The sequence below is a fragment of the Salvia hispanica genome, chromosome 6 (assembly GCF_029641045.1).
Source record: "Salvia hispanica isolate PSC_SH4W2 chromosome 6, Shi_PSC_v1, whole genome shotgun sequence".
Lineage (NCBI taxonomy): Eukaryota > Viridiplantae > Streptophyta > Magnoliopsida > Lamiales > Lamiaceae > Salvia > Salvia hispanica.
The window spans coordinates 37450352-37462953 of NC_142697.1; the positions used below are offsets into that span (position 1 = coordinate 37450352).

The window sequence follows — 12602 nt, forward strand, 5'->3', positions numbered from 1 at the left end:
CTTTCACGAGCGCGCTTCGATCCTTCACCGTTGAAGTTGAAGGAATCGGCGTTTTTGACGCCGTCGAGGAAATGGCGGTATTCGAAAAGCTGAATCAGCAACTGAATTGAATCAATTGATGATCTGAATGTTCAATTCGCGTTAATTGAAAACCTAATTCGGTGAAATTTGGGGAAAACGCAGGGAATGGGGGTTCGAGAAGCTGGAATTCAGAGATTCGTGAACGAGGATAAGGCAAGATCGGAAATACGCGATTCAGGCGAGAAACGCCTACGCGACCGGCGTCCACATGTCGGAGAATGTCGCCGGTGGGAGCTCTGCCGCAATCTCCTCCCGGCGAAGGGCGCTTTCTGGAATTCGCAGATCGTATTTGGACACACATGTAATTTAATTTCTAATCTCATTTCATTTTTCTCGTTTAGATTTTGATAGCAGCAGCCATGATCCGATTGATTTTGTATTGATTTTTATACCTATTCTTCCTCTTTCCCCTCGGATTTTGTTGTTTTTTCTTGCTTGAATGATTGATGTATGGATGATGATGGGGATGGAGATTCACCTAAATAATGATAGTCCTGTTAGCTGTGATATCTCAACTTTGTTTTAATTGTTGACATTTGATATTTTGGCTATTGATATGTGAATTATAAGTGTTATTTTTTAGTTGTTGACATTTTAATACGAGTTGTTGACATTCGATATTTTGGCTATTGATATGTGAATTATAAGTCTTATTTTTTAGTTGTTGACATTTTAATACGAGTTGTTGACATTCGATATTCTCGGTATTGATATATGAATTGTAAGTATTATTTGTTAGTTGTTGACATTTTAATACGAGTTGTTGACATTCGATATTCTCGGTATTGATATGTGAATAGTAAGTGTTATTTGTTAGTTATTGACATTTTCATACGAGTTATTGACATTCGATATTCTCGGTATTGATATGTGAATAGTAAGTGTTATTTGTTAGTTATTGACATTTTCATACGAGTTGTTGACATTCGATATTCTCGGTATTGATATGTGAATAGTAAGTGTTATTTGTTAGTTGTTGACATTTTCATACGAGTTGTTGACATTCGATATTCTCGGTATTGATATGTGAATAGTAAGTGTTATTTGTTAGTTGTTGACATTTTAATACGAGTTGTTGACATTCGATATTCTCGGTATTGATATTGAATTATAAGTGCGATTTGTTAGTTGTTGACATTTTAATACGAGTTGTTGACATTCGATATTCTCGGTATTGATATGTTAATTATAAGTGTTATTTTTTAGTTGTTGACATTTTAATAAGTGTTATTTTATTGAATGTTAAAGATTTGAAGATTTGAAGAATGTCGAAGATTTGAAGATTTGAATGTTGAAGAGTTGAAGATTTGAAGACTTTGCAACTAGAGTTTTAGAGAGGATTTTAGAAAATGAATTCAAACACAATTTAATGAAAAGACAATTATACCCCTGTGTTGACATAATGTGATAGTTGTTGACATTAAGTTAATCTTGTGAATTAGTGGCTGAGATTGCATCTCATTTCTCAATTATACCAAAAAATCTCATCCTAACAAGATCCGTACAATTTATGTATAAATTGTCTAATAAATTTGATTATGTACGTACAGTTTACATATAGGAGTAATTCATCTATCCTAACAAAGATGATCCTTTCCAAAGATGATATGAGATTTTATACAACTTTATTTTATGCATTAGGATTAGATAATAAAGTAAGAAAGATAAAATTAAAAAAAGAATAAATGTTTTTCAATTTTAAAAAGATAATCTTGACTGAGACATCCTAAAAAGTTAAATGAGTATTTATCATTTTCTTTAGTGGGGCGAAGTGAGTATTTATCAATACTCTTTTTGTATTACTATTATTTAAGTTAAATTAGTAGCAGTATAAAATTGTTTGTAATTGGGCATTCGGTATCAAATTTAAATGTATTTTGTAAAAATTGATTATAGATTACTTGCAAAAGTGGCAAGATACCATCCCAATTATGTGAGGCAGAAAACGAGTAATGTTTTTGGGATGGTTTATAATTCTTGAATAAGATTTACAATTAAGTATTAATGCTTGTTTAATAAATAAAAATTACATATTGTCATATTTTCAAGTGTGAAAAATCTTCCCAATATAACTTATTACAATTGACCATTCAAATGTACATAAACATTGAGAAAATAAATAAAAACTGGCAATCAGAAGTTATTGCAAAAGAGCAGATTTGAAATAAATAGGCCAAATAAATAAAGAAAAAGGGAATATTTATTGATTGGAACCAGCTGGAAAATGAGGTCTGCGCCAGCAGAGTGACGGTGACGTCTGCTATAAAGTCTGTCTGGCGCAATGCACCGTCGCCACGTGATCACGTGCCCTTTTCCGCCCAACATTTTATTGTCCGAATAGTTTTTAACCAAATTGTATTCTTTCTTTGCTCAAACACCATCATTCTTTTCTCTTTCGCGATTTTGAGAATTTAAGATGATTAATAATTTCGTCGTATATTGTTATATTCACAACCATCTTGATAGTGAAAAACATAAATTTTAGTGTGAAGCTGGTATTATTAATGCATCCACAGATTTTAGCGTGAAATTGAAAAGGTAGGAACAAGAAATAAAGGAAAAATAGTTCTAATAATTTAGTGAAGATTGAAGAATATAACTCACATTATCATAACTGCAAACAAAAAAATATAACTATTGTTTATAAAACGAGCTATTATAAAATTGAAAATACTCTAATTTTGGTGACAATGGTAATTTTTTTTTAATTAATTAGTACTAAATGGAACGAAATATAGGAGTGGAAAATAAGATTGATTGTGTTTAGGGAAAAGAATTTGTCAATCTATTACAAAACCTTACATCACTTCACTAGGGATTTTAATTTGAGGTGTTATTTCTTGTATACTGCGGATTTCCCTGCAAAAATAAACTAAATCTTGTACACTACTCTAAATTAAACGACAATGGTAAGAAATCCAGTTGCATTGCGTAAATTTAGGTAAAACCTTATGTTGATTGTTTCAAATCGGCTTTATTTGATTGGTGAGGAAATATTAGGACCAAGTAAATGATCATTATTTTGTACATAGATCTTTGACAAATCTAATTATAATTATAAGTCCTATAAACACGCAAAGTCAATTCTACGAAACACAAATTGTGCAATTCATTTTTTTTCATTACCACTCCATGCTCCCAAATTTTAGGATCTCACGATTCTCTTCACTTTTCTTATAACAAAAAAGATCCAAATCAAAATCTTAAACATATTACTAATACGAATTTTAAAACTCTTTATTGAAAATATTTCAGACTCGTTAACTAATTCAAAGTGGGTAACTGCAAAATGATAAATTAATGAGTAAGAATCAGAGCAGCAGCATATTTGTAAGTTGCATAGGATTCTCTAAATAATTCCCTTTAATTAATAATGTGCCCCCATGGATGCTGATAAAATGCAATTGGCCCTAAATTACTCAGACCAGTACTCTTGTGGAAATAATTTAGGAAACATGTCAGACGGTGTAGTTTGTCTTGATATAAAATTCCCTTTTTAAGTTCTTATTGGACTATGAATTATATGTCACTATGTCAGAGTTTAATTATTTACCCACACTTTGTTTATAATTATTTTGGTTTTGCTGCTTTGGATTAACTATTAATCAACTTGACAATTTTGCAATTTTCTTGATATTTGAGACAACTTCTTTAGGAAGTTTTCATTAGATAAATCCAATGCTATTTACGTAATGCAGTTTAAATTTATAATCTTAAGTTTAAATAATAGTAATATTTTCGTTCATAAAAAATTAGTCATATTTTTTGATTTTTGATTTTTCAATGATAAACTCCTAGTTATATAGGCTTAATTAACTGGCTGTTTGATGCGTTTAATGTCAGGTTTTATAGCTCGAAGCATGAGTTTGTAATGAATTACGTGGAGTACTATATACTCCCTTCGTCCGATTACAAGTGATGGATTTCTTTTGGACACGAAAATTAAGGAAATGATATACGGAATACTATATTTAGTTAAAGTGGAGAAGTAAAGTATGAAAGAGGAAAAAATAAGAGAGAAAAAGAGATAGTAATAAAGTAAGAGGTGGTTGAAGTTTTGTTTTTTAGCTAAAACAAGAAATCGATCACTTGTAGTGAGACAACTCAAAATGAAAAATTAATCACTTGTGGTCGGACGGATGGAGTATTAACTTGGAAATTTAACAAGTTTGTAAAAAATGCGCAAGATAACAGGTGAAAACGGACGGAAGTAATGAAGCTCACCAGGCGAAAAAAGTGAACCAACTTACTCTGCTAAGTGGAGATTGGCTCTTAAAGCCACTCGGCCGAGTGACAACCTCGGTGTCCAATCAAAAGACTCTATTGGGGCGAGTCACATATGGAGTCTCAAGGCACTCAGTCGAGTCAAGCCAATCCATACTCATCTAGAAGCCCCTACTTGGTTGAGTCCTAGCCGACCTCAAAAGCTACTCGGTCGAGTAGGCCATGTCCTGTCCGTTGCTAAAAAATTCGTTTTTATGCTCATGTATAAAATGGCATTAGGGTATGTTTTTCACATATCTCTCAATTAGGGGTGGCAAATCGTGCGTGTCGGGTCGTTATCGTGTCGACATGATAACGACACGAACACGATAACAACAAACACGAACACGACCCGTTAAGAAAACCTCAAACACGAACACGAACACGACCCGCTACCCTCAGACACGAACACGACACGAACACGACACGGACCCATTAACGACACAAACCGTTTCGGGTCAACACGACACGAAATAAGTATTGAAAAATGAAAATAATAAGAATAATAATATCAAAATATTATGTGTTAATAAGAATAATAATATTAAAATATTATGTGTTAACGGATAACACGAACACGACACGAACACGCATTGTTAACGGATAACACGAACCCGACACAAACACGACACGAAATTTTCGTGTCCTTAATGGGTCGACCCGATAAGGACACGAACACGATAAGCTCTGACCCAAATCCATTAATTTCGTACCGATTCGTGTCATGTTATCGTGTCGTGTCAAAAATTGACAGCCCTACTCTCAATCCCACACACACCAAAATTTGATGAAAGTTTATGAATTTACATGCAAATTACCCGTACAAAACTAACACCCCTTGGTCTTCATTATAAAATAGCAAATTGTCAAGCATATCATAAAGTTTGCTCAAAATTAAATTTTGATCGCTCTCGTACTTTACGAAACAGATAACAATAAATCAACAAGTTAAAAAAAATTCGCAGCTATCACCCCCAAAAATTGTTAGTTGTCAATACGTACATATTTTAATACATGACGTACAACTAATGGTAGTAAATTGAATAATAAAATATGGTCAAATTCTGATCTGTCCCGTAAAAAATTTAAATTAGAATAAAATAGCGAAGTTTCAAATTTTCTCAATTATCTCGTCTGAGTACAAAACGACTTCTTTTAGTAACTCTCAAAACAACAGCATTTCATTAAAATAAGTAATTTTTCATTACATTTATACTATTGCTATTCCAAATAAAATAGATCGTATACCTCTATCCTTTATCTCTGTTACCTCAAACACTCTAATGCCTACCAACCAACTTCTTCGACATAGAAAGAACTAAAAAGTGAAGTAAGGGTAACAGATAAACATAATAGTTGAATTAAAAATAGATAAAAGAGAAGGGAAGTGATAAAAATAAACTTAATTGTAATACTGCACCATTATTTTTTCGTTTTAATGTGTTACCGAACATCATTGTTTTTCCACATAGATATTTTTTTATTGTAACAACGATCTCAACTTTGTCCAAATTAATGATTGTGATTTTTTCGAACTTGGTGATTTAAACTTCAGTTTTTCAAAAACAATAAATCTACATGACTAAATTTTGTACAACCAAATTCTTATTTATTTGACAAAAAATAGGTTTATTTATGAATTTAATTAAAATATTAGATACATATATAGTACATGGAAAGTGCATAATATTGTGGTTATATATTTATGATTTTTTATAATTTTTTTATTTTTTTAGAATTATATATGTAACTAGTGCCTACTTTAATTCAAATTTTAAAAATAATAGAAAGAAAATTCAAATATAAATATAAAAAATGAGGTTAAAGGCTAATAAGTCTTTTTAACTTATCCACTTACTATATCTATAATTTTAATATATAACTAATACATCAAATTATTAATATAACTTTATTTTGGTTGTACAAAATTTGGTTGTTTATCATTGCTCTTTCAAAAATTATGCGATCAAACATAACTTAATCAAACCTGGTGATTTATTTGACAAGGCATCATCGGGTGACGTCGTTGTGTCTTCTTGTTGTTTCGTCAACATAGATATTCTCGTTGACACATCAACGTCAATTTCGCCCAAAATAAAATATATGAGATAATTATAAAATTTTCAAACTTTTGCGGTTCCATTTTTAAAAAATATGGAATTAATCAAAATTTGACAGAATTTCGTGATTTATTTTACCTGTGTATTCTTATAATGAAATGTTAATTTGCACTATTATCACTAATTCTTAATGTATGATAATGTGATTTAGGTGGTCAATAACAATCTCATGATTGAGAGGTTATACAATGGAAATTTCAATATTATTTTACAACTCTAACTAAATACATCGTGTGCAATTCAAAACAAAACGAGCAGTTGGCATGTCAATTTGTTGCGCACATATAAGCCCGTATTTATTGTCCAAGTCATCTTAGTCAAGCAAATTGTTTATAAAAAACAGCTTAAAAACAGGTAAAATAAATGAAACAAAGATGGTGTCCTTTCACAATCAAGATTCAAGAGCTTTGAGCCCATGAAAATTATTTAAATTAGTGGTAGCTATATTAAGGTTGAGCTACTAAAAAAAATACTATTAAGGTTGAATTTAATAATATCACTTGGTTCAAACAATGCTGACGTGGAAAAATAGGAAGTTTATTCAAAGTGTTTTAAGTAATTTTCGGGCATCAAAGGCTAAGGTGTAAGCAAGGCAAAATGATTATGAGTCGTATAAGAAAATTGTCATTTTTATTGGGTAGTTTGGATATAAAGACTTGATTTTATTGTGAATTGTACAATTGCTAATAAATGTGACTGGGATATGGCCCATAGGCTATAAGTATTATTAACTGATTTATGAAGTCAATACTGGGCCATTTTCAGTTATAGGAAGTTGATAATATCTCCAATCCAATTCCCCTTTCTTTAATTTTATAACCCAATTATATTTCTTGAGAATGGAAAAGGTTAAAGGTGTACTACTTCAATACTTTTAATATCAATAAAAGAATAAAAAATTAAAAAACAGATTGTGACAATAAGTATAATAAAAAGTAATACACGAACGGTGGTGATCCGTGAGCAAAATCACGTGCAAACAACGAAATCGTAAATTTAAATTCAACTGTTCAACGAGATCCTCAAACTTTCGAATTTTTCTAATGCAATATCAAGAGGTATATGTGATAAACATCTCAATGTGCATAGATTTGTACTCCATTAGTAGTAGTATTTCTTAAATCAGAAATCGTACAAATCTATGTATTGATTGGCAATTCATCTAAATAAAATAAGTGTCATTATTTTAAGACAATGTTTCGGCCATATAGGATTTAATTAGTGAATTTTTAAAATATTTTCACTTTGATTAGTTTCAAAATGTATGAACTTTTTGCGTGTAGATCTTCCTATCCTCCAACTATTTTAGATTAATTCCATTTTCGAATTTTAAAGATAAATCTAATATATTCCATAATTACTCCATCTGGTCATTCTAAATTATTAACAATTTAAGTATTCACTTAAGATTTAATTGATATTTGTTCCCATTAAGACCCCTTAATTCATAAAATAATATGTAAAATCTTAATTTCACCTAGCTAAATAAGACCCCTTAATAAAATAATTTAGAAACGCTTGTTTGTGAGTGTGAAAAAAAAAAATCTCGGATGCTTCTACAATATTTATTTTTTCGAAATTTGGTGAGTCTGATCCATCTTATATTTGGTGAAATAGGATATGAAAGGCAGACGAGAAAAACTAGTGTACATTCTTTCTTTTTTAATTTGCGTCTTTTTCTCTTTTTCTAAAACAAAAATTCACATAAATAGTTAAAACTATTATTAGCAGTCGCTAAATAAGCGTGAAATTGTTTAATTTCTTTGTACCCAACTGGAAACACGAGACTACAAAATCTAGGAAATAGGAATATTGATAGCTACTACTTAATTTTGAGGCATTTTGGCATGATGCATGAGTTCACACCCATCAATACAAAGTGAGTATTTAGGGCTGAGCAACATGGTACAAGCCATGTATAGACGAAAATTACCCTTTTAGTAGTAGTAACTTTTTTTCCCTATTATTATAGAATTATTATGAGTTTATCCCTATTGAGTTTTTATCGACTTATTAAACGAACTTTCATACACATGTGTACCGTCAATCATTCCATGAGTACAACTTATGAGGTTTTCTTCATTTTGTGACGTCATTCATCTCGTTGTATCAAGACTACTGCCATATTTTAAGCTGATTCGTTGTCTCCAGTGTTGAATTATATGATCCTCGTTCTTAATTAGTTTGAGAATCAATTTTTAAAAATACTAGTAAATGTTATGGTATTGGATTATTATGTCAAAAAATAATTTTGTTAAAATAAATTAATAAGCTAAAAAGGGTAGCATTATCGTGATCATGAACACATAGCGTAATCTGGGGGTACACTGACACGGACGCCAACCAAACTTCTAGAACACTAAACAAGTACATTACATTACATGGAGTAATTCTTTTTGATCTTAAAAAATCAGAAATTAAAAAATAATCATAAGGGGTACTCAAATTTTTTCAGGTTAGATCGAATAATCAACACTAACGGAAAAGAATGCCAATCAACCAATTTTGAATAAATTAAATACCATTGCATAATTAGTATTCAGTGAGTGGATTTAAATTTGAAATAGATGTATTTTCCATGGCTAAATTTTCTTCCGAATTCAAGTTTAAAAGGCTCCACACGTGTCCCACCACCCCTTGCATTATAGAGGTTTCCCTCTCTCTATCTCTCTCTATATCTTCATAGCACTGGCAAATGCAATGCACTCTTCTTCTGGTGGGGGCCTTCAAACCATCTCTATCTAAGCCAGCATCATCATTATCTTCAATCTTTTAGTAAGTCTTTCTTGTTTTACTTCACATATTTTTTTTAAACTAAACCCATTTTCAGTAATTTTTTATTTTATTTCAAAGTTAGCTTAAAACTCCATTTGCATGAACGAAATTATCATAAAAAATCCCATCTTTTTGGCATTTTCACAGACCCTTTTCTGTTATCTTTTGGAAAGGTTATACTTTTTGAATATTATAAAGTAAAAAAAAAGCATACTTTCTGCACATTCTGATCGTCTTGCATTGCATTATGATTCATTCAACTTTTCATCTCTTTCTGCATTCGGGTGATGATTATTAAGGTATTGAATTTCAGTACTTTCCAGAAGTAACAGAAACTGACAATTATTGCTGTAATAAAAGATCTTTTATGGATAATTGTTGGTGTCCTAAAACATAGCACATGGGCTTGTTTTGATTGGCTGCAGCCTCCTACCATCTCCTTGTCTGAATTCATTACAACTTTCTTGTTTTGCAGCTAGTCTACGCAAGCATAATCTGTCCATTTTTGCCTCAAATGTTGTATGTATAGTTGTATCTGGGGTAGCCTTCCTATTGATATTGGGTTGTTGTGGAGCATCAATGGGTGAATCTTTGGTTGAAAGGCCAACTTTGGAGAAGAAGGTATGCTGATTTTTCCCTTTACAAAGTTGGTTTAGTCCAATTTATTTGGATTTTTTGCTCTGATTGTTTGTTCTGTTATGTGGCAATAGATTCTTAAAATATTTCTCCTTGTTTGGCATCTTGTTGGGGGAAGTGGTGTGCTTTTGATTTTTGTTAGGTTCTTGAATTTAGTATTCTTACACATGTTGCAATAGTCAATAGTTTCTTGAAATGTTACTCATAGTTTGGTGTTTTCACACACATGTTGCATTGATTATTGAAATGTTACTCATAATTTGGTAGATTTATGGTTCTTGAAATTGTTGTTTAATGGTTAGTTTTGATTTGATCAGCTAGATTCTTGAATAAAGTTTTTGACTATTGTATTCTTGAATATGTTGCAAAGATTCTTGAACAAAGTTGATCTGTTTCTGACACACACAGATGGATGAGTCCTTTAAGCCTAGTGGTGGACTGGATGTGTCTATTTCATTTGGTAGATTTGAGAATGATGTTCTCTCTTGGGAGAAATGGTCGTCATTTTCACCGAATAGGTATTTGGAGGAGGTCGGGAGTCTATCGAATCCCGGATCAGTAGCTCAGAAGAAGGCCTATTTTGAGGCTCACTACAAGAGAATTGCTTCTAGGAAAGCTGAGGAATTGGAGGAGGAAAAGTCCATAGTCCCTGCTGCTCGTAGCTTAGATGAGTGGAGCAATGATGATTTTGTGGAGGGTTCGTGTGGGATCGATGCAGAACTAGGTCTGTCCAACGGTGATAGATCAGTTGAGGTGGCTGCAGAGGCAGAGTTTGCATCTACTAATGCAACTTCTGCCAATGCATCAAAAAAAGATGACGATAGTTTAGATTCTAGTAAGGAGGAATCCACGTTGGATGTTTTCGTAGATGGGATTAGGGAAAGAGACCGTGCTGATGTTGGAGTCGAGAGTGAGGGGTGTTTGGCTGACGAAGGTAAGGAAGAGTTTAACCGTGAGGCAGTCGAGCTTGGACCTAATGCCACTGTAGAAGCTGCTTCGCCTGAGGTGGAGAAGCCTCCGAGAAAGAAAAATGGTGCAAAGGAATTAACTCCTAAGTCGAATGTAGCTCGGAAGGTAAAAACTAGAACTCTTTTACTGCACAAATTTAACACTGATGTTCATCTGTTGAGTTTTTTAGTTAATTCTTTCTGTTTTTGAAGGCGAATTCGACTAAAAGGGACACAAACTCGAGTAGGGTTCAGGCGAAGCCTTTGCCATCTTCGACTCCTAGGAATTTCAAGGCAGCGCCAGTGTCCACTCCCACATCCGCTTCACAGCCCTTGATGAAGAGAGCAAATGGATCACAGGTGACTAAAAGCGTGAGAGGAGCTTCCAAGTCGTTGCACACGTCTCTTATATTGGATCCGAGATCTTTTCCTGCTCAATCCATGACTAGGAGGTCACTGATGGTGGAGAAGATGGGGGATAAGGACATCATCAGACGAGCATTCAAGACTTTCCAGAATCGCGTGGATGGATCTTGCAACGAGGGCAAATCCAGCACTGTGAAGAAGGTGAGCCACATAGTGTTGAAATAGTGATTTCTTGATCTCTTTGGTGCCTATTGGTGTAGAAAGTGTTGAATTTTTATTATGTTATATCCTTTGCAGGTGACATCTACTCCTTCGGAGGCGAGGGTCTCGACTCCTCCCATTCGTAGAACGAGGGATGATGCTGAAAAGGCGTCTGCTCGAAGGAATCAAGCTGGAACAAGATCAAAACCTTCTGAGACCAGGTGAGTTATGGTTTTATAGTAATGGTTTGGTGTCGAGAAACAGGTAATGTGAGGTTGATTGGGTTCGTATATAGCAGATCGTATAGAGGTAGTCTGGTGATGGATAAGAAAAACACGAACATATCTGCTGCCTCGTCTAGCATTAGCTTCAGAAGCCATGACAGAGCTGAGAAAAGGAAAGAGGTATATCTTGATCTTACCTTCTTTTCTAGTGCTGTTTTATCGTGTTTTTCTGCGTGCAACGCTGGTGTTGGATGCTCGTTGGAGTAATTTTAGTGAAGTTATCGCAGTTTTTGAAGGATTTGGAGGTGAAATCAGTGGCCAAAGCAGCAGAAAATGCTCAACTTAGTGCAAAATCAAAGGTACTAATTCTGTAAATATGTTGTTTGTTTGTGCGAGTTATTTGAGAAGAATAATAAATGTTTCAAATTGTTTCACCATTAATCAAAGTGATGCTTATCTACAAATGAAGTGTGATAACTGAAAGAGGCAAATCTGATTTAGGAAGAAAAGGATTCTGAGCTTAGAAGATTGAGAAAGAGCCTCAATTTCAAGGCCAAGCCTCTGCCTTCCTTCTATAAGGATCGGACGAAAGCACACCTCGAAAAGGTACGTGTCTTATATCAGACCACATTTCCCGACAACGAGATTCAACAGCAACTAATGAAACTGGCTTGAAATTGTAGGATCCTCGCAACAAGGAGCTCCACTAGCAACTAAAGAATTCGTGCCACATGTCCGGTGACATGGAGCTTACTCCAGAAGCATCAGGCTCTTTGCTAGCTGAAAAATTATGGCAATTTTTGGAAGGTGTGTGAAGCTGCATAGGATTGTAACATGTGATAGCCATTTAAACTGCAGTGGTAACTTTTTTTTTTATCGATTTATTGTTTGAAAGATTCGTATGTATATATAGTACTAGTATTAGTACGTTTTTATGTGATCACATTTGTTATTAGTTGTGAATTTTTCAGAATGGAAATTTTATGCTA

The 12602-nt window shown here is 33.1% G+C and overlaps 1 protein-coding gene across 8 annotated transcripts; it reads left to right on the plus strand.

Moving 5' to 3' along the window:
• The first annotated feature begins 9097 nt into the window (after positions 1–9097).
• Positions 9098–12602, plus strand: LOC125204309 (protein WVD2-like 7). 8 transcript variants are annotated; one of them, XM_089061785.1, is made up of 9 exons: positions 9098–9239; positions 9715–9860; positions 10284–10949; positions 11036–11389; positions 11486–11610; positions 11685–11793; positions 11892–11972; positions 12115–12219; positions 12297–12602. In XM_089061785.1, exons 2-9 carry the CDS (start codon positions 9819–9821, stop codon positions 12321–12323), a joined length of 1509 nt encoding a protein of 502 aa, XP_088917911.1. In that variant the 5' UTR covers positions 9098–9239; positions 9715–9818; the 3' UTR covers positions 12324–12602. The 8 variants fall into 8 exon arrangements, with proteins under 8 accessions (XP_088917911.1, XP_088917913.1, XP_047958877.1 ...); XM_089061784.1 differs by lacking the exon at positions 9098–9239 and adding an exon at positions 9289–9538; XM_048102917.2 differs by lacking the exon at positions 9098–9239 and adding an exon at positions 9292–9538 and having other exon boundaries at positions 11901–11972.